At 45.1% G+C, this 24,122-nt stretch overlaps 1 protein-coding gene across 1 annotated transcript; it reads left to right on the top strand.

Annotated features, from left to right (window-relative positions):
- Nucleotides 1–3,733: 3,733 nt before the first annotated feature.
- On the top strand, nucleotides 3,734–21,872 carry LOC129829602 (carbohydrate sulfotransferase 11-like). Its single transcript, XM_055891387.1, has 3 exons — nucleotides 3,734–4,315; nucleotides 14,520–14,602; nucleotides 18,803–21,872. Exons 1-3 carry the CDS (start codon nucleotides 4,222–4,224, stop codon nucleotides 19,646–19,648), a joined length of 1,023 nt encoding a protein of 340 aa, XP_055747362.1. The 5' UTR covers nucleotides 3,734–4,221; the 3' UTR covers nucleotides 19,649–21,872.
- Nucleotides 21,873–24,122: the final 2,250 nt, after the last annotated feature.

Below are 24,122 nucleotides of genomic sequence, written 5' to 3'. Positions count from 1 at the left end.
TGGGGAGTGTAGGCCACTGGCCACCTGTGACTGGGCAGTGTAGGCCACTGGCCACCTGTGACTGGGCAGTGTAGGCCACTGGCCACCTGTGACTGGGCAGTGTAGGCCACTGGCCACCTGTGACTGGGCAGTGTAGGCCACTGGCCACCTGTGACTGGGCAGTGTAGGCCACTGGCCACCTGTGACTGGGGAGTGTAGGCCACTGGCCACCTGTGACTGGGCAGTGTAGGCCACTGGCCACCTGTGACTGGGCAGTGTAGGCCACTGGCCACCTGTGACTGGGCAGTGTAGGCCACTGGCCACCTGTGACTGGGGAGTGTAGGCCACTGGCCACCTGTGACTGGGCAGTGTAGGCCACTGGCCACCTGTGACTGGGCAGTGTAGGCCACTGGCCACCTGTGACTGGGCAGTGTAGGCCACTGGCCACCTGTGACTGGGGAGTGTAGGCCACTGGCCACCTGTGACTGGGCAGTGTAGGCCACTGGCCACCTGTGACTGGGCAGTGTAGGCCACTGTCTGCTGTGTTAACGGCTGTCCATAAAAATATGTCCTAAATGTTTAATTGCAAAACTAAAATCCTAACAATGCAGTCCTTGTTTTGTTCCACAACTGTTCCCAGACCACCACCTCCACCTGCTCCCCCAGCTGCAAAACCCAGACGGCAGCCTCCTGAATCTCCCCCGTCCCTCCCCACTGAGGTCACACACACTCGCACCAAGGTAGACCAGATGTGGATATTGATTTTACAGGATAAGCCAACACATTATTCTTCTTGTGCTGCAAAAATTCTAGTCTGTTGCGTTGATCTCTGTCTAAATTAGATTTTTCTGTCAACAGCAGAAGGAAAGTAAGGACAACACTCCCAAAAAGACAGCCACAGCCTCTACGAGGGAGTCCAGCCACAGCCTCTACGAGGGAGTCCAGCCACAGCCTCTACGAGGGAGTCCAGCCACAGCCTCTACGAGGGAGTCCAGCTACAGCCTCTATGAGGGAGTCCAGCCACAGCCTCTATGAGGGAGTCCAGCCACAGCCTCTATGAGGGAGTCCAGCCACAGCCTCTATGAGGGAGTCCAGCCACAGCCTCTATGAGGGAGTCCAGCCACAGCCTCTATGAAGGAGTCCAGCCACAGCCTCTATGAAGGAGTCCAGCCACAGCCTCTATGAAGGAGTCCAGCCACAGCCTCTATGAAGGAGTCCAGCCACAGCCTCTATGAAGGAGTCCAGCCACAGCCTCTATGAGGGAGTCCAGCCACAGCCTCTATGAAGGAGTCCAGCCACAGCCTCTATGAAGGAGTCCAGCCACAGCCTCTATGAAGGAGTCCAGCCACAGCCTCTATGAGGGAGTCCAGCCACAGCCTCTATGAGGGAGTCCAGCCACAGTCTCTATGAGGGAGTCCAGCCACAGCCTCTATGAGGGAGTCCAGCCACAGCCTCTATGAGGGAGTCCAGCCATAGTCTCTATGAGGGAGTCCAGCCACACCCCCAGCCATGTACCTAACAGAAGACAAAGCACTGTGCCCATTAAATTACCCAGCCCTGTGGCCGACCAATCCCCCAGCTACACCCTTAACTCAGGTAAAGCCCCCATCAAGCCCCCTCACACTGACTCAGGTAACATAGTGACCTAGGTAATGTATGTATAACAACACACTGACTCAGGTAACATAGTGACCTAGGTAATGCATATATAACAACACACTGACTCAGGTAACATAGTGACCTAGGTAATGTATGTATAACAACACACTGACTCAGGTAACATAGTGACCTAGGTAATGTATGTATAACAACACACTGACTCAGGTAACATAGTGACCTAGGTAATGTATGTATAACAACACACTGACTCAGGTAACATAGTGACCTAGGTAATGTATGTATAACAACACACTGACTCAGGTAACATAGTGACCTAGGTAATGCATATATAACAACACACTGACTCAGGTAACATAGTGACCTAGGTAATGTATGTATAACAACACACTGACTCAGGTAACATAGTGACCTAGGTAATGCATATATAACAACACACTGACTCAGGTAACATAGTGACCTAGGTAATGTATGTATAACAACACACTGACTCAGGTAACCCTCTCCTGAGGGAAATCCTCTTCAGACCACAAAAACTTCAGTATAAGCTAATGTTGTAATGGCTGTTGAATTGCTAACCATACCACGTGGAGCATTGGCTACACGGCTGGAAATGGTTAAACTTTGAGACTATCGATCCCTACCGAATAAGAAGACATCCTAGATAATGATCTGCAGCTAGAAATGATGTCAACCTGGGATGTGAAGACCGACAACCGCCGAAACATCTAGTCTATGAGAACATGTATGAATGGTACTCTGAAGTATCCATTCTAACCACGAAAGACTTCAGGGAAGCAGAGCGAGAGAGACGCTCATAATGAACTCTCCAACAGACAAATGTACGATTTCAACAGAGATCACGACGGCACACTGAGTGTAAATATATATTGATTGCAGTTATTCCCGAATGAGTGAGCGTTCATGTGTAAAGGATTAGCATGTCAATTAATATAATTATCAACTGTGTAGTGACTCCTTTTTGTCTTTCCCGCTGTTCTCAGTCCACACCCACTTCCCTTTGTCCACCAAGCCGTCATATCGGCTTAGCCCACTAGGGAACCTCCCCTATCATTTCCTTGTAACCATATCTACTGTGTTGTTTGCTTATGCATTTCTGTGATTATTTAGTTAGTAAATAAATGATTAAGAGAATTGATGTATGGGTGATTCATAATAAAGGCTGGGTTTGTGCAGATAACCAACAATTTACGATGTTTGGAATGAGACTAACATGAGGTAAAGAATAATTCATTCATTAGAAGACTAATTGATTAGATATTCAAATATCTGAAGAGTTATATTAAGAAAATTATAACTTTGTAATCTGAAGATTTTCCTTGGTGCCTCGACTTCCTAGTTAATTACATTTACATGATTAGTTTAATGATGCCAAAGACACGACAAACTATAGAATGACTAATCATACTAGACAAGTGCTTCAACTGTAAAATTGAAAAAAGATACAACTTGAAAAAGACAAAAAGGTAGATACCTCACCATCTTGCTCCAAAATGGGACTACCTCCCACCTGCCTCCCTGACCCTGCCACCCCATTGCCAGAACCACAGATCAGGCCTGGGACTCTGAAGAGGATCAGCCTTACAGGTAAGAGACAGTGGCCACAAGGCCATGAGATGCACATTCTCTCACCTACTGTGATAAACATGTCAATGGAATTAATGGAAGTGAATGTGTCACACAGCCTAGAGTGGCTTCAACATTCTAACAGGGTAATATGGTATATGTACTTACTTCATTAAAGATGTGTGTACAGTCTCAACAGACAGTGTTTCTGTGTGCTAAAGTCCTATTGTAGGTTCCCGATGTCTCACCTCTCTCTCCCCCCCGGGGGGATGATCAATGATCAATTAGATGTGCTTTTCTTTCAAAAACAAGGACATTTCTAAGTGACCCAAAACTTTTGACTGGTAGTGTATATATATGTATGTATATATATATTTCTTTCTCAGATTACTCGGGGCCCGCGGGCCACCAGTTGGGGAACCCTGACCTATATTATTGGATACATTTGTCAGGGAAGATTGGGGTCATCACTAGTTACCACAGCCACAAAGTCATCATCATGGCTAAACCCCACCTATTATACAATTTTGACTTTGTGGCTGTAGTAACTAGTGACAACCTTCAGATGGGTGACAGTCACCGCAAGAAAGTATTAGGGGTGGGTGTGACGTCATAGCACAGTGCCGCTGACCATGTTTCGGGAAGTTTGACTGGGTTGAATAAATTGACGAAACGAAAACTGTTGAACGATGGGGATTATCAGAGAACTCCGAAACAATCTGTCTTTCTCGGGACTTGTATGCGATGAGAAATTTCAGCGCAACGTAAAATATGATTGAAATATATAATTGATCTGAACTCCAACAAAGGCAACCGACTTTCGCGCGTTCCAATATTTTCGCGGCTATTCATAGGCATTTTTTTTCCGGCGAATAGAATAATTGAGAAATAGACTGATATAACGGTGCCACTGCCAAGTTATTCCACGTGAAGGTCCATTCTTTCCCTTCTATCGTTAAATCGCATCAGACGAGCTGCCTCGCATGAGACACCTCGGGGAGAGGGTTCTGCTCTACTCTGCCAGCTCGGGGAATCAGGATGACAAAACCCAAAGTTGGACGAATTTTTCTGGCGACATGCGTTGGGTCACTTTTCATGGTCATATTGTACTTTCAGAACATCACAAGACCAGGTAAGTGTGGAGTGTCGACCATCATCATACATCAGCCGTGGATGGTGTCCCTAATGCACCTGTTGAGGGACCTTTTGGGTTATTAAGTATAACACGCTGTAAGCTGTTGTTCATTAGCCTAGTTGTCTAGATCACAAACATCATGTCTAACTGAAACGAACTGTAGGTTTGTGCCACGATGCTACCAAAGAGGACCCAGGAGGGATGCAAAACTCTACCCTGCCTGTTGCACAGTGTCCCCCTCTGAATAATGGTGTGGTGTCTAAATTAGCATGTGTGTTGAGTTGGGACACAATGAAAGGGGTAAATGGCAGGGCATGAATAAGACCACTGTGAGTGTGAACCATGGAATGTTGTGATAGCCCCCTCTGAGAGACCCTGCTGTATTCCTGCTCCTTTTGGACCAGTCTCAGCTCTCATGTTCTCCACTGGGCAGAGACAGAGGAAGAGGAAGCATTTACCCTTAGTGAAGTGATACTGAGGGACATCAAAAATAGGAGAGAAGTGAAAAGAGTGGTCACCCTAACCTAGCCTCCCTCCTGGGTAATGTCTTACGTTTTATTAGAGAGAGAATTCAAAATGAACTATACATTTGTATGTCACAGTGTGTATGCTGTTGTTTTACCATAGAAATGGGAAAGCAACGACGTAATAAGTCCAGGTTCTTCATTTTACAGAGCCTCCAAGACTAAGTGCAACCGAGGAAGGGACACTACTATGCTATTACATTATGTCATAAGATACTTTCTGTTTAAACATTAAAAGGTTTAAACAGAATACAATCAGAACAGAATCATCCTAACTCTCCAACCGTCTCCTCTTAATACCTGCACTGTCTGGGCTTGTCTATCTGCTTTACGGCAGGGCTCATACACATGTACGGTTCAATGCCAGAGGCACAGCACTGTTCGGGCTTGTCTAATTATTATTTATCCTGTACTGTAGATCTATTTTAGCCCTGCCAAATGTGACAGCCAATAGCAGGCGTCTCGTTAGAGAAGAGGCCCATGTCAGGGCTTTGCTCTTTCTCTGACCACATACTGTAGACAACATATAGTCTGTGACAGTCCTTCCTTTCCTCCCAAACCCTCATGTTATCAGAGAAGTTACACCAAGATACTCTATGTGATACGAGTAAAACACATGAGGAAGTCAGAAGGATTAACTTCTAAACCATATACGTTTCCTTATTTGTGGCTGACTTGCATAGCCAATATGTATTTCAACGCTGATGACATTAACATGAAACCCATATGGACTGGATGATGTACGTCAATTGAGAACACACTAACCCTCTCGTAAAACACACACATGCCCTCGTTCAGCACATCACACATATCCACCTGCTCCACACACACACACACACACACACACACACACACACACACACACACACACACACACACACACACACACACACACACACACACACACACACACACACACACACACACACACACACACACACACACACACACACACACACACACACACACACACACACACACACACAGTGGAGTCCCAGTGTGTTAGTAGACAGGAAGAGAAATAGAGCTTATTGTTCTGACCCCATTGTGCATTTTGCTGAGCCGCCAACACCCAGGGAAGCACATTAGTTAGTCATTGCTTACAATAGAGTTATTATGAAAGTTGAGAATGAACAGAAGTGTGTATTTTCCTATAGCCAGTAGATGTGGGCAGATGTATTCACACCTCTGACCTAACAGTACTACCCCAGTTTGAGAGAGCTGACTCAAAACGAGGGTGGGTGTCAGTACTGAAAGTTGCTAGATGCACCAAGCAGACTTTACAATTCAGCTCAATGTGACAGGTGAAAATACTGTTACGTTGAGGGTACTTTTCATACGGAACCTCCAACCTGTAACGTTCGTCTGGTGGTGTATGAACGGACCAAGGCGCAGCGGGTGATGAATACATAACTATTTATTTCAAAACAGACGAAACACTGACAAAACACTAGAACAAACTACAAAACAATAAACGAAGGCAACAGACCTGAAACAAACAAACTTACATATAGACGAAGGACGCAAGAATAGGAACAGACTACCTTAAACAAACGGACAAACGAAACAGTCCCATGTGGAATACACTGACACAGGAACAATCACCCACAAAGAAACAGTGAGAACAACCTACCTTAATATGACTCTCAATCAGAGGAAATGAAAACCACCTGCCTCTAATTGAGAGCCATACCAGGCAACCCATTAACCCAACATAGAAAACACATAACATAGACTACCCACCCAAACTCACGCCCTGACCAATTAAACACATACCAAACAACAGAAAACCGGTCAGGAACGTGACACAACCGCCTTCAGATATTATTTGGTTTGTTTATACTCCCTCCTGACGGTCTTCGGCTGAAGTCCAGACGTCATTTTAGGTGGAGTGGCATGAGCCCAGTACCACATGCTGAGCAGACTTTCTCAACTCTTTGGCATTTTGATTTCCTCTGGTCTTCTGGTCTTAAAAACTTCACTGTCAGATATCGTTTCTAATTATTTTGTTCTATCTAACGCCGCCACCAGACATCAGCTAAGAAAGAGGGATTTAACCATCACTAACACACACACACACACACACACACACACACACACACACACACACACACACACACACACACACACACACACACACACACACACACGTCTTCTTACTGTGGCATCATGTGGGTCTTGTCAAGTAAACAAACGAGGTTGGCATACTGTACCCTGAGTGTACAAAACATTAAGAACACCTGCTCTTTCCACGACATGGACTGACCAACATCCCTTATTGATGTCACTTGTTAAATCCACTTCAGTCAGAGTAGGCTCCCGAGTGGGGCAGCTGTCTAAGGCACTGCATCTCAGTGCATCTTGATTCCAGGCTGTATCACATCCGGCCGTGATTAGGAGTCCCATAGGGCGGCGCACAATTGGCCCAGCGTCGTCCGGGTTTGGCCCGGGTAGGCCGTCATTTTAAATAAGAATTTGTTCTTAACTGACTTGCCTAGTTCAATAAAGGTTAAATGTAAAAATGAGGAGGAGGAAACAGGTTAAAGAAGGATTTTTAAGCCTTGAGACAATTGAGCCAAGGATTGTGTATGTGTGCCGTTCAGAGGGTGAATGGGCAAGAAAAAAGATTTGAAGTGCCTTTGAACGGGGTTTGGTAGTAGGTGCCATGAGCATCACTGGTGTAACTCAGTATTAGGAAGGTGTTCCTAATGTTTGGTGTACTCCGTGTATGTCCCAAACCTACCCCATTCCCACGCTGGCATAGAGCTGAGTCAGCCATGCCTACACCTGCTGGCTTTGTGTTCTTGCTTAGAAGCAATTACAAGTAAATGGCTCACTATTTTCATTACATGTATATCCTGCTTACTCAGTACCTTGGGTGCATGCTATACAGATATGGTCACTAACATTACAGTGAGTAATGCAACGTACATCCTGTGATCTCCACAATGAGAGGAGATGCTAAAAGATTGTTATTTTTTCAAAAGCAGAAATCTTCTGATTTCAAATAAAGTAATATTTGTCACATGCGCCGAATACAACAGGTACCTTAATGTGAAATGCTTCCTTACAAGCCCTTAACCAACAATGGAGTTCAAGAAATAGCGGTAAGAAAATATTTACTAAATAAATTAAAGTAAAAAAGAAAAAGTAACACAATAAAATGACATAACAATAACGAGGCTATATACAGGGGACCGGTACCGGGTCAATGTGGAGGCTATATACAGGGGGTACCGGTACCGAGTCAATGTGGAGGCTATATACAGGGGACCGGTACCGGGTCAATGTGGAGGCTATATACAGGGGGTACCGGTACAGAGTCAATGTGGAGGCTATATACAGGGGACCGGTACCGAGTCAATGTGGAGGCTATATACAGGGGTACCGGTACCGAGTCAATGTGGAGGCTATATACAGGGGACCGGTACCGAGTCAATGTGGAGGCTATATACAGGGGACCGGTACCGGGTCAATGTGGAGGCTATATACAGGGGTACCGGTACCGAGTCAATGTGGAGGCTATATACAGGGGACCGGTACCGAGTCAATGTGGAGGCTATATACAGGGGTACCGGTACCGAGTCAATGTGGAGGCTATATACAGGGGACCGGTACCGAGTCAATGTGGAGGCTATATACAGGGGACCGGTACCGGGTCAATGTGGAGGCTATATACAGGGGTACCGGTACCGAGTCAATGTGGAGGCTATATACAGGGGACCGGTACCGAGTCAATGTGGAGGCTATATACAGGGGTACCGGTACCGAGTCAATGTGGAGGCTATATACAGGGGACCGGTACCGAGTCAATGTGGAGGCTATATACAGGGGTACCGGTACCGAGTCAATGTGGAGGCTATATACAGGGGACCGGTACCGAGTCAATGTGGAGGCTATATACAGGGGTACCGGTACCGAGTCAATGTGGAGGCTATATACAGGGGACCGGTACCGAGTCAATGTGGAGGCTATATACAGGGGACCGGTACCGAGTCAATGTGGAGTTTATATACAGGGGGTACCGGTACCGAGTCAATGTGGAGGCTATATACAGGGGACCGGTACCGAGTCAATGTGGAGGATATATACAGGGGTACCGGTACCGAGTCAATGTGGAGGCTATATACAGGGGGTTACGGTACCGGGTCAATGTGGAGGCTATATACAGGGGACCGGTACCGAGTCAATGTGGAGGCTATATACAGGGGTACCGGTACCGAGTCAATGTGGAGGATATATACAGGGGACCGGTACCGAGTCAATGTGGAGGCTATATACAGGGGACCGGTACCGAGTGAATGTGGAGGCTATATACAGGGGACCGGTACCGAGTCAATGTGGAGGCTATATACAGGGGACCGGTACCGAGTCAATGTGGAGGCTATATACAGGGGGTACCGATACCGAGTCAATGTGGAGGCTATATACAGGGGTACCGGTACCGAGTCAATGTGGAGGCTATATACAGGGGGTTACGGTACCGGGTCAATGTGGAGGCTATATACAGGGGTACCGATACCGAGTCAATGTGGAGGCTATATACAGGGGTACCGGTACCGAGTCAATGTGGAGGCTATATACAGGGGACCGGTACCGAGTCAATGTGGAGGCTATATACAGGGGACCGGTACCGAGTCAATGTGGAGGCTATATACAGGGGACCGGTACCGAGTGAATGTGGAGGCTATATACAGGGGACCGGTACCGAGTCAATGTGGAGGCTATATACAGGGGACCGGTACCGAGTCAATGTGGAGGCTATATACAGGGGGTACCGATACCGAGTCAATGTGGAGGCTATATACAGGGGTACCGGTACCGAGTCAATGTGGAGGCTATATACAGGGGGTTACGGTACCGGGTCAATGTGGAGGCTATATACAGGGGTACCGATACCGAGTCAATGTGGAGGCTATATACAGGGGTACCGGTACCGAGTCAATGTGGAGGCTATATACAGGGGTACCGGTACCGGGTCAATGTGGAGGCTATATACAGGGGTACCGGTACCGAGTTAATGTGGAGGCTATATACAGGGGTACCGGTACAGAGTCAATGTGGAGGCTATATACAGGGGTACCGGTACCGAGTCAATGTGGAGGCTATATACAGGGGTACCGGTACCGAGTCAATGTGGAGGCTATATACAGGGGTACCGGTACAGAGTCAATGTGGAGGCTATATACAGGGGTACCGGTACCGAGTCAATGTGGAGGCTATATACAGGGGTACCTGTACCAAGTCAATGTGGAGGCTATATACAGGGGGTACCGGTACCGAGTCAATGTGGAGGCTATATACAGGGGTACCGGTACCGAGTCAATGTGGCGGCTATATACAGGGGTACCGGTACCGAGTCAATGTGGAGGCTATATACAGGGGTACCGGTACCGAGTCAATGTGGAGGCTATATACAGGGGTACCGGTACCGAGTCAATGTGGAGGCTATATACAGGGGTATCGGTACCGAGTCAATGTGGAGGCTATATACAGGGGTACCGGTACCAAGTCAATGTGGAGGCTATATACAGGGGTACCGGTACAGAGTCAATGTGGAGGCTATATACAGGGGTACCGGTACCAAGTCAATGTGGAGGCTATATACAGGGGTACCGGTACCGAGTCAATGTGGAGGCTATACACAGGGGTACCGGTACCGAGTCAATGTGGAGGCTATATACAGGGGTACCGGTACCGAGTCAATGTGGAGGCTATATACAGGGGTACCGGTACCGAGTCAATGTGGAGGCTACATACAGGGGGTTACGGTACCGAGTCAATGTGGAGGCTATATACAGGGGTACCGGTACCGAGTCAATGTGGAGGCTATATACAGGGGTACGTGTACCAAGTCAATGTGGAGGCTATATACAGGGGTACCGGTACCGAGTCAATGTGGAGGCTATATACAGGGGTACCGGTACCGAGTCAATGTGGAGGCTATATACAGGGGGTACCGGTACCGAGTCAGTGTGCGGAGATACAGGGGTGGGCACTTGATTAATTGTTCAACAGTCTTATAGCTTGGGGGAAGAAGCTGTTAAGGAGCCTTTTGGTCCTAGACTTGGCACTCTGGTACCGCTTGCCGTGCGGTAGTAGAGAGAACAGTTTATGACTTGGGTGACTGGAGTTTTGGGGCCTTTCTTCTGACACTGCCTAGTATATAGGTCCTGGATGGCAGGAAGATTGGCCCCAGTGATGTACTGGGATATATTTATCTTTGGCTAGTGCATAGGCAAGGGTTTAATTTGGAATCTTGACGTTGTTTTGTAACACTGAAACTTCCTCCTCTGCACGGTGCAATTCCTCCACAGCGGAAGTCACAGTCATTGTCACAGATATGTAGAGCAGATGAGCTGACAGAGATGTCGAAGGGGGAAGTTTTTTGTACCACTAAAATACTTAGTGAGACTGCTTTAACAAGCTGATTCATGAACTGAATTAGGATAAACTTGTTGACCTTTCTAATGCTCTGGCGTAGTGAAAGGTTGATTTCATCAAGATATGATCCTCTCTCACACATAATTGTAAAGTTTATTCAGGCTGTTGGTTATTTGCTGTTGCGCCACCATGTTTGTTATGTTGAGAGTGCCTCAGCTTCAGCAGTTTACTGAGTGTGTGTATATGTATACCTCAAATGAGGCAGGAGTTGTGTTGTGGTTGTCGGCTAGAAGACCTTCCCCTTTTCCTCACCCCACCTGGTCCTCTTCTCCTTCTGTGCTCTCTCTCTCTCTCTCTCTCTCTCTCTCTCTCTCTCTCTCTCTCTCTCTCTCTCTCTCTCTCTCTCTCTCTCTCTCTCTCTCTGTCTGTCTGTCTGTCTGTCTGTCTGTCTGTCTGTCTGTCTGTCTGTCTGTGTGGTGTGTCTGTGTGGTGTGTCTGTCTGTCTGTCTGTCTGTCTGTCTGTCTGTCTGTGTGGTGTGTCTGTCTGTCTGTCTGTCTGTCTGTCTGTCTGTCTGTCTGTGTGGTGTGTCTGTGTGGTGTGTCTGTCTGTCTGTGTGGTGTGTCTGTCTGTCTGTCTGTGTGGTCTGTCTGTCTGCCTGTCTGTCTGTCTGTCTCTCTCTCTCTTTCTCTCTCTGTCTCTCTCTCTCTCTCTCTCTCTCTCTCTCTCTCTCTCTCTCTCTCTCTCTCTCTCTCTCTCTCTCTCTCTCTCTCTCTCTCTCTCTCTCTCTCTCTCTCTCTCTCTCTCTCTCTCTCTCTCTCTCTCTCTCTCTCCAATCAGTTTCCTCTCACTAGTGAGGAGGGCCCCACCATTGACATGCCTCCAGCTCTGAGGCGCTGTGGCTAGGGGTGGGGGCTGGTGGGAGGGGAGGACTGGGATTCTTGAAAGGAACAGGATGTTCCTATAGAAAATGTAAATCTAGGGGAAAGGGAAGGCATTTTATGGGTGATCATCATCACATCCTGATGGATGCAGGAAAGTTGGCTCATGCATTGTTACCCAAACCTTTGGGCCTCTACAGTATAATAATTCACCCGAGATGCCAGTATCCCTGCACATTGTCAACATGGTACTGAACTCAACCTGTATATAGTATGATTACCCCTATACATATCTACCTCCATCACTCCAGTATCCCTGCACATTGTCAACATGGTACTAAACTGACCCTGTATATAGTATGATTACCCCTATACATATCTACCTCTATCACTCCAGTATCCCTGCACATTGTCAACATGGTACTAAACTGACCCTGTATATAGTATGATTACCCCTATACATATCTACCTCTATCACTCCAGTATCCCTGCACATTGTCAACATGGTACTGAACTCACCCTGTATATAGTATGATTACCCCTATACATATCTACCTCCATCACTCCAGTATCCCTGCACATTGTCAACATGGTACTGAACTCACCCTGTATATAGTATGATTACCCCTATACATATCTACCTCCATCACTCCAGTATTCCTGCACATTGTCAACATGGTACTGAACTCACCCTGTATATAGTATGATTACCCCTATACATATCTACCTCCATCACTCCAGTATCCCTGCACATTATCAACATGGTACTGAACTCACCCTGTATATAGTATGATTACCCCTATACATATCTACATCTATCACTCCAGTATCCCTGCACATTGTCAACATGGTACTGAACTGACCCTGTATATAGTATGATTACCCCTATACATATCTACATCCATCACTCCAGTATCCCTGCACATTGTCAACATGGTACTGAACTGACCCTGTATATAGGAATACCTAGGATAGGATAAAGCAATCCTTCTGCCCCCCCCCCCCCCCCCCCCCCCTTAAAAGATTTAGATGCACTATTGTAAAGTGGCTGTTCCACTGGATGTCATAAGGTGAATGCACCAATTTGTAAGTCGCTCTGGATAAGAGCGTCTGCTAAATGACTTAAATGTAAATGTAAATGTAAATATAGTATGATTACCCCTATACATATCTACATCCATCACTCCAGTATTCCTGCACATTGTCAACATGGTACTGGAACTGACCCTGTTAATTTACTTCTCCTGTTCTTCTTATTTCTTTGTGTTTTTGTTCTACTTTATGTTATTTTTTAGATCTACATCGATATTGATTACTGCCTTGTTGGGTTTAGAGCTAGCAAGAAAGGCAGTTTACTGTACTTGTGCACGTGACATTGAAACCAGAAATCTATTACAGATGTGTTACTCATGTGAGATCGTGCACCATACAGTAAAACAGACTGACATGAGAACTAGATGGGCTACAGCAGCACTGTATATAGAGTATACAGAGCAGGGTAATTGCTGTTCAGAACAGCTCAACCAGTAACATATATGTTCTATATAGAGCAGGGTAAACACTGTTTAGAACAGCTCAACCAGTAACATATATGTTCTATATAGAGCAGGGTAAACACTGTTTAGAACAGCTCAACCAGTAACATATATGTTCTATATAGAGCAGGGTAAACACTGTTCAGAACAGCTCAACCAGTAACATATATGTTCTATATAGAGCAGGGTAAACACTGTTTAGAACAGCTCAACCAGTAACATATATGTTCTATATAGAGCAGGGTAAACACTGTTTAGAACAGCTCAACCAGTAACATATATGTTCTATATAGAGCAGGGTAAACACTGTTTAGAACAGCTCAACCAGTAACATATATGTTCTATATAGAGCAGGGTAAACACTGTTTAGAACAGCTCAACCAGTAACATATATGTTCTATATAGAGCAGGGTAAACACTGTTTAGAACAGCTCAACCAGTAACATATATGTTCTATATAGAGCAGGGTAAACACTGTTTAGAACAGCTCAACCAGTAACATATATGTTCTATATAGAGCAGGGTAAACACTGTTTAGAACAGCTCAACCAGTAACATATATGTTCTATATAGAGCAGGGTAAACACTGTTTAGAACAGCTCAACCAGTAACATATATGTTCTATATAGAGCAGGGTAAACACTGTTTAGAACAGCTCAACCAGTAACATATATGTTCTATATAGAGCAGGGTAAACACTGTTTAGAACAGCTCAACCAGTAACATATATGTTGTTGAAGTCCAAAGGCTTCCACAATGAAGCCAACGTTCCATGAACACCGAGCACCGTTACTGAACACTACAGAAAACAGCCAATACTGCCCTTTCAGATGATTCATCTGTTTCCACTTTTCTCCCTTTCTGCCCTTGTTTCTGTAGCCGTGGAGCAGCCTGGGGGGAAGGGCATGGGCCCGGGGAAGACAAGGAGAAGTCCACTACAGACCCTCTACAACGCAGACCAGGTGACTAGCTTTAAAATAGCCCTATTCCATCATGTCTTGAGTGTGAGAACACTCGCGGTTTATACTATTTATGCGTTAGTGTTTCCAGATGTGTCACACACAGGACATGTCATTTGACCAAGTATTGATCTTCGAGAGCCACTTTGACTAATTTAATTTGCTCTACACATAGTTGATTTCTCAAACAATATTGTTTTTGGGTCGCTTTTGGTCTCTCAACTGAATGACTGCTGCTTTACATGAAATGTTATATCACACTACGTACCTTTACCTTCCTCAGAGGTCATGGCTTTAGCATCACACTACGTACCTTTACCTTCCTCAGAGGTCATGGCTTTAGCATCACACTACGTACCTTTACCTTCCTCAGAGGTCATGGCTTTAGCATCACACTACGTACCTTTACCTTCCTCAGAGGTCATGGCTTTAGCATCACACTACGTACCTTTACCTTCCTCAGAGGTCATGGCTTTAGCATCACACTACGTACCTTTACCTTCCTCAGAGGTCATGGCTTTAGCATCACACTACGTACCTTTACCTTCCTCAGAGGTCATGGCTTTAGCATCACACTACGTACCTTTACCTTCCTCAGAGGTCACGGCTTTAGCATCACACTACGTACCTTTACCTTCCTCAGAGGTCATGGCTTTAGCATCACACTACGTACCTTTACCTCCCTCAGAGGTCATGGCTTTAGCATCACACTACGTACCTTTACCTTCCTCAGAGGTCATGGCTTTAGCATCACACTACATACCTTTACCTCCCTCAGAGGTCATGGCTTTAGCATCACACTACGTACCTTTACCTTCCTCAGAGGTCATGGCTTTAGCATCACACTACGTACCTTTACCTTCCTCAGAGGTCATGGCTTTAGCATCACACTACGTACCTTTACCTTCCTCAGAGGTCATGGCTTTAGCATCACACTACGTACCATTACCTTCCTCAGAGGTCATGGCTTTAGCATCACACTACGTACCTTTACCTTCCTCAGAGGTCATGGCTTTAGCATCACACTACGTACCTTTACCTTCCTCAGAGGTCACGGCTTTAGCATCACACTACGTACCTTTACCTTCCTCAGAGGTCATGGCTTTAGCATCACACTACGTACCTTTACCTCCCTCAGAGGTCATGGCTTTAGCATCACACTACGTACCTTTACCTTCCTCAGAGGTCATGGCTTTAGCATCACACTACATACCTTTACCTCCCTCAGAGGTCATGGCTTTAGCATCACACTACGTACCTTTACCTTCCTCAGAGGTCATGGCTTTAGCATCACACTACGTACCTTTACCTCCCTCAGAGGTCATGGCTTTAGCATCACACTACGTACCTTTACCTCCCTCAGAGGTCATGGCTTTAGCATCACACTACGTACCTTTACCTTCCTCAGAGGTCATGGCTTTAGCATCACACTACGTACCTTTACCTTCCTCAGAGGTCATGGCTTTAGCATCACACTACGTACCTTTACCTTCCTCAGAGGTCATGGCTTTAGCATCACATTACGTACCTTTACCTTCCTCAGAGGTCATGGCTTTAGCATCACACTACGTACCTTTACCTTCCTCAGAGGTCATGGCTTTAGCATCACACTACGTACCTTTACCTTCCTCAGAGGTCATGGCTTTAGCATCACACTACGTACCTTTACCTCCCTCAGAGGTCATGGCTTTAGCATCACACTACGTACCTTTACCTTCCTCAGAGGTCATGGCTTTAGCATCACACTACGTACCTTTACCTTCCTCAGAGGTCATGGCTTTAGCATCACACTACGTACCTTTACCTTCCTCAGAGGTCATGGCTTTAGCATCACACTACGTACCTTTACCTTCCTCAGAGGTCATGGCTTTAGCATCACACTACGTACCTTTACCTTCCTCAGAGGTCATGGCTTTAGCATCACACTACGTACCTTTACCTTCCTCAGAGGTCATGGCTTTAGCATCACACTACGTACCTTTACCTTCCTCAGAGGTCATGGCTTTAGCATCACACTACGTACCTTTACCTTCCTCAGAGGTCATGGCTTTAGCATCACACTACGTACCTTTACCTTCCTCAGAGGTCATGGCTTTAGCATCACACTACGTACCTTTACCTTCCTCAGAGGTCATGGCTTTAGCATCACACTACGTACCTTTACCTTCCTCAGAGGTCATGGCTTTAGCATCACATTACGTACCTTTACCTTCCTCAGAGGTCATGGCTTTAGCATCACACTACGTACCTTTACCTTCCTCAGAGGTCATGGCTTTAGCATCACACTACGTACCTTTACCTTCCTCGGAGGTCATGGCTTTAGCATCACACTACGTACCTTTACCTCCCTCAGAAGTCATGGCTTTAGCATCACACTACGTACCTTTACCTTCCTCAGAGGTCATGGCTTTAGCATCACACTACGTACCTTTACCTTCCTCAGAAGTCATGGCTTTAGCATCACACTACGTACCTTTACCTTCCTCAGAGGTCATGGCTTTAGCATCACACTACGTACCTTTACCTTCCTCAGAGGTCATGGCTTTAGCATCACATTACGTACCTTTACCTTCCTCAGAGGTCATGGCTTTAGCATCACACTACGTACCTTTACCTTCCTCAGAGGTCATGGCTTTAGCATCACACTACGTACCTTTACCTTCCTCAGAGGTCATGGCTTTAGCATCACACTACGTACCTTTACCTTCCTCAGAGGTCATGGCTTTAGCATCACACTACGTACCTTTACCTTCCTCAGAGGTCATGGCTTTAGCATCACACTACGTACCTTTACCTTCCTCAGAGGTCATTGCTTTAGCATCACACTACGTACCTTTACCTTCCTCAGAGGTCATTGCTTTAGCATCACACTACGTACCTTTACCTCCCTCAGAGGTCATTGCTTTAGCATCACATTACGTAGCTTTACCTTCCTCAGAGGTCATTGCTTAAGCAATACTTCAAAGCTGAGTTGAGCTCATTTGATTTGACTTAGAAGTTAGGACTCAGATTCTTAGTGGTTACTATAAAAAATACTACCCCCTCTTCCGCAGAAAGACAACGCTCTCATTTCCAGCTCCAATATCTCAGGAATCCAGTGAATGCTGAGTGATCTCTCCCTTTGTCTGCATCGTGCTCTCTCTCTCTCTCTCCATGTGTGTTTTCTGTGTAATCATGCATTCTCAATGACACTGAGGATAGTCGTTTGGTGCTGCTGATGTAACTATTCTTCTCAGTTTTGTTCTTCTCTTTGACCCAGTCCACCTGGCACCGCCTCTCTTGATCCATTTTTTTCAGGCTCAACCAGATTGGGTCAGAAACAAAGCACCATGTCCAATTAGAGGAAGTCAGAGGAAGGCCCTAAAAATTGTCAAAGACTCCAGCCACTCTAGTCATAGACTCTCTGCTACCAGACGGCAAGCGGTACTGGAGCGCCAAGTCTAGGTCCAAAAGGCTTCTTAACAGCTTCTACCACCAAGCCATAAGACCCCTGAACAGCTAATCAAATGGCTACCCAGACTCTTTGCATTGCCCCGGAACCCCCCCCCCCGCACACACACACACCCTCTTCTACACTGCTGCTACTCTCTGTTGTCATCTATGCATAGTTACTTTAATAACTCTACCTACATGTACATATTACCTCGACTAACCGGTGCCCCCTGTAAACAGCCTCGCTATTGTTATTTTACTGCTGCTCTGTAATTATTTGTTACTTTTATTTCCCTTAGCCAACTGCATTGCTGGTTAAGGGCTTGTAAGTAAGCGTTTAACTGTAAGGTCTACTACACCTGTTGTATTCAGCATTTAACTGTAAGGTCTACCTACACCTGTTGTATTCGGCGCATGTGACAAATAAACTTGGATTTGATTTGATTTGAGTCCCTTTAGTGCTTCCTCAAACTTCAGATCAAGCCGTGTCTTCATTACAATGTGAAACACTGTTTTGCCTCTTGCAGCCTGTCTACTGGGAAACACAGTGGTTGGCCTTGATGTTATCACACCAATTCCGTTTAATCTGACTCATCCGACAAGATAGATTCAAACACTGACTGTTAGGCACAATTGTCTTAGTCAGAGGATGTGGCTAGACATTAACACTTGGATAGATGTAAATGTTATCACTTGGATAGATTGAATATTTCATCACTAATAAGTGCTTAATTGTAAATGTGAGTATTATCTCCTTCTCTCTGTCTGTAGTTGGACATGTCTGCTGCGCAGGCGTCTCTGCGGGGTCGGCGGGAGCTGCTGGAGGAGGCGTGTCTCACCCACACCAGGAAGCGGCGAGTGTTAACCCCAGACGACCTCCGCCACCTCATAGTGGACGATAAGCACAGTCTGCTGTACTGCTACGTCCCCAAGGTGGCCTGCACAAACTGGAAACGGGTCCTCATGGTCCTGACGGGGGACGGACGCTACCGTGAGCCCCTAGCCATCCCCGCCAATGAGGCCCACGTGGCAGGCAACCTGCGCACGCTGTCAGAGTACTCCACCAGCGAGATAAACCACCGCCTCCGCAGATACCTGAAGTTCCTCTTTGTTCGGGAGCCCTTCGAGAGGCTGGTGTCGGCCTACCGCAACAAGTTCACCCGTAGCTACAACACGGCCTTCCACAAGCGCTACGGCACCAAGATCATCCGCCGGCACCGGCCCCACCCTGAGCCGGAGGCATTGGAGCAGGGCAACGATGTCTCCTTCCAGGAGTTTGTGCAGTACCTGGTTGATCCCCGCACACAGAGAGAGGAGCCCTTCAACGAGCACTGGGAGAGGATCCACTCACTGTGCCACCCCTGCCTCATCCACTATGACGTGGTGGGGAAGTATGAGACTCTGGAGCAGGACTCCCGCTCTGTGCTGCGGCTGGCCGGCGCTGACGGGGAGGTCCGCTTCCCCACCTCAGGCAAGAGCACCAGGACCAACGGGGACATGGCGGCTCAGTTCTTCCACAACATCAGTCCCTTCTACCAGAAGAAGCTGTTCAACCTTTACCACATGGACTTCCTGCTCTTCAACTACTCCAACCCAGACTACTTGAAGTTTAGGTGAGCGCGGCTCTCTCCATGTCAACGGTGATTAAGTCATCGATCTGTTTTGGCTCTGGAATTTGTAATCAATCTGGGTAGGTGTGTAGTGGTGTTCAGATGTTATTTTTAAGTGCCTTGCCAGTGGAGGAATCCCTGTATTGTTAGATGTATGAACTGTATTATCATGGGTGACTAGGAGGGCACTGTTCATTCCTAGTACTCTTCATGTGGCCTATATAAGACAGAAGCAGGCTCTTCTTGTTGAGGGTTGTTAAGAACTGGTTGTGTGTATCACAGAATCCCCCTCCTACACCTTCCTCTTTATTTATACAATTGTAAGAGTATTTATTGTAATTATAGACTGAGTCATGGACACTTGAGCGAATTGTGGGAGAACATTCAATTTATGCATTTCTCTCTGCTTGCACATACAGCATGTTTTCTTGACTCTTACATCTTATGTAGCCAAAATGTTCCTCTGGGGACAAAGGGTGTTGTAGAACTTACATAAACCAACAAACAAAAGAAAGCAGTCTACACATTAAAAATCATGAAAAATCTGCCTTTTACTCACAGAATTATGAGGTTTGCAAAGACCCAAAGTGAATGCATTTTTTAAACTAATTTAAATGGAAATGAGGTGATAAATCTAACATGATGGTAACAAATAATTGCCTCGATCTTGGTGGCCACCTGTTCGTTGAGGTTATGCAAGCCACAGTTTGATAGTAAAAATTTACTGATAAACAATGTATGCTGGATATAGGAAGCCTGGCAGGCGTGATGACTTCAGATAGGAAGTTGATGACAGAAATGCCACATGCTCTGTTTGACAGAGGCACCTCTTTATTTAGCTCACGGCAGACTGAGCAAACAGCACATAGCTGTGGTTTGGTCCAAGGCTGCCCTTCGTCAGAGAGTTCCTTGTTGAACTGTGGGCAGCCACGTAGGGCTAACTATCTACACGGGCACTACAGGTTCAAACCAGGTAAGCCTTCTGGTCAAAGACAAATATTCTATTGAATTTACACCATGCTTACAAGTGCAATATTTCTCATGACTTGATATGAGCTGTGTATAAAGACATTTAATATCACATGTTCATGCCTGTTGATGTTGTGCCTCAAAAGTTTGCCCATAAAAATTGTATATTTACTAAAAACTGCTACAACAACATTAATTTGCATCAATTGATGCTATAGTTAAGGGTTACCCAACTGGTGGCCTGTGAGCTGAATTTGGCCCGAGGGTGATTTTATTTGGCTCCCCAAGTTTGAGCAAAAAATAAATAAATAGTTTAAACAATTTAAAAAAAATAATTTGCTGGACACAAAGAAACTGTAAAAACACAAGCAAATCAGCTCCAAGTGATTTTCATTTTGGAAATGTGTTCCCAAGTATTCCCACGCATAGTAGAGAGATACATGTGATCGTCTAAAAATGTAAACAAGGTTTGAAATGATTATGTTTTAGTCAAATATTATATCCGTTTGGGCTCCTTCCATTCTACAAATGATTTGTAATGATGTTCCGCCCCGCTGACCAGCCGCTCCAGAAAAGATCAGCCAATGGCTGAATCTAGTGGATGACCCCTGCTTATAGGTCATGTGTTGAGGTAGCAGTGGTGTGGAGGAAACGGTCTTTGTGTTGGAAACAACCAAATACTGTACAACTTTCAAATTGTTGCCTTGAAGTAGAAGTAGACTCTCGTCTGAATGAATTTGCTCCTAATGTTAACGAGCCATAATCAAGTTGTGTACAGCCTGTTTCAGACAAACACCCGTAGACTTTGAATAATGTCTGGAGAGAACACAGGTGTCGACCAATAGAGTTGTCTCAGTTCATGAACTCCTCTCAGCTGGGAAGTGGCTGCTCTAGAACATCCAGATACAACATTTCACCGTTGTGACAAGTCGTCTGGAAGACCTGGTGTTTAGCCTACAAAGAAGTGGGTATTTATTATACCAGTACTACAGTCTGGTTCCTTTTCTCTTAGTTTTATCTGATATGAGAGTACTTTTATGTTTATTTTGCAAATTGTATTTTATAGTAATAAAATCCACCATTTAATATAAATTATATTTTTTACACTAATTTCTCAACAACCAAGCACCCAGGAGACAGTGATGTCAGCGTGTATTGTCATTACTGTTATACTTCAAAACCATCATAGAAGTTTCCTTTTTTTCAAGTTTCCTTCCTGATTTGCCTAGTTAAATAACGGTTAAATAAAAAATTAAAAAATCCATTATGAATGACTGTTGTTCTGTGACAGAAATCTATTTTGCGGCTATGAAACTATTGCGAAGAAATTCAAGTTTGCTCCACTTTTGAAAGTACAAAGCCCAATCTGCAATTTCTGCATGACTCATTCATTGGAGAACATTTAACACCCACTTTAAAATGCCCTCTATGTGCTCATCATGTGATACCAACTTACTGGGAAATCCTACCAACAAATGAGCTGGTACAGACCAGCGGTCAGATGTAAACCAATGGGACTGACTGACTGCTGGACAAGGAGAGCTGAGAGAGAAAGATGACAGTTTCTGTTGTCACATACTTGTTTAGCATTTGTCATTACAATAGGACTGACCGGAGCCACAGAAAACAGTGATGCTTGTTGAACATTTATCAAGTATTTGATATCATGATTTGTAAATGTCTACGAAAGGTTATTTAAATAATACAATAGTTCTGCAATTGTGTAGAAAAAGGCATGTTTAGATAACCAATGAGCAAGCAGTGAGGACACCACAGTCGTAACATACAGAAGGCATGTTTAGATAACCACAGTCGTAACATACAGAAGGCATGTTTAGATAACCACAGTCGTAACATACAGAAGGCATGTTTAGATAACCAATGAGCAGGCAGTGAGGACACCACAGTCGTAACATACAGAAGGCATGTTTAGATAACCAATGAGCAGGCAGTGAGGACACCACAGTCGTAACATACAGAAGGCATGTTTAGATAACCAATGAGCAGGCAGTGAGGACACCACAGTCGTAACATACAGAAGGCATGTTTAGATAACCAATGAGCAGGCAGTGAGGACACCACAGTCGTAACATACAGAAGGCATGTTTAGATAACCAATGAGCAGGCAGTGAGGACACCACAGTCGTAACATACAGAAGGCATGTTTAGATAACCAATGAGCAGGCAGTGAGGACACCACAGTCGTAACATACAGAAGGCATGTTTAGATAACCAATGAGCAGGCAGTGAGGACACCACAGTCGTAACATACAGAAGGCATGTTTAGATAACCAATGAGCAGGCAGTGAGGACACCACAGTCGTAACATACAGAAGGCATGTTTAGATAACCAATGAGCAGGCAGTGAGGACACCACAGTCGTAACATACAGAAGGCATGTTTAGATAACCAATGAGCAGGCAGTGAGGACACCACAGTCGTAACATACAGAAGGCATGTTTAGATAACCACAGTCGTAACATACAGAAGGCATGTTTAGATAACCAATGAGCAGGCAGTGAGGACACCACAGTCGTAACATACAGAAGGCATGTTTAGATAACCAATGAGCAGGCAGTGAGGACACCACAGTCGTAACATACAGAAGGCATGTTTAGATAACCAATGAGCAGGCAGTGAGGACACCACAGTCGTAACATACAGAAGGCATGTGAACGGGAACATTGCTGTCTAAAATAAAGCTACCTTCTCTTTGTGATTATACGCAACACAACCCAACATGTAACTTTTGCATTCAAGATTGCTGCTGAACATTAAGATGTGAAAAACATTAGTGCAACTTATACTTTATCAGGCATTTTGCAATAATATTGTTGCTCCTGTCCTGTCGTAAGATGTGGACGCCTACACCTTAAATCTGATTTCAGAACAGTTCCAATGCTTTGCCCTTACCGCATTTCACTTTTCTGATGCTATGTCAATGGTAACGTCATTCAAGATCCATTACGGTTTAAAATCTCCTTTAAAAGTAATTGAACTTAACACTGTGACAGTAAGCTGCTCTATCAACAGTACTAATGAATACTGGTCAAGTTCTCTTCCACACCTTGGTGGTGATGTACACTCCCGGTCAAAAGTTTTAGAACACCTACTCATTCAAGGGTTTTTCTTTATTTTTACTATTTTCTACATTGTAGAATAATAGTGAAGACATCAACACTATGAAATAACACATATGTAATCATGTAGTAACCAAAAAAGTGTATTTTATATTTGAGATTTTTCAAATAGCCACCCTTTGCCTTGATTACAGCTTTGCACACTCTTGACATTCTCTCATCCAGCTTCATGAGGTAATCACCTGAATGCATTGCAATTAACAGGTGTGCCTTGTTAGTTTGGGGAATTGTTTTCTTTCTTAATGCATTTGAGTCAATCAGTTGTGTTGTGACAAGGTAGGGGTGGTATACAGAAGATAGCCCTATTTGGTAAAGGACCAAGTCCATATTATGGCAAGAACAGCACAAATAAGCAAAGAGAAACGACAGTCC

Source organism: Salvelinus fontinalis, chromosome 31, assembly GCF_029448725.1.
Source record: "Salvelinus fontinalis isolate EN_2023a chromosome 31, ASM2944872v1, whole genome shotgun sequence".
Lineage (NCBI taxonomy): Eukaryota > Metazoa > Chordata > Actinopteri > Salmoniformes > Salmonidae > Salvelinus > Salvelinus fontinalis.
This window is presented reverse-complemented; position numbering and strand designations above follow the sequence as displayed.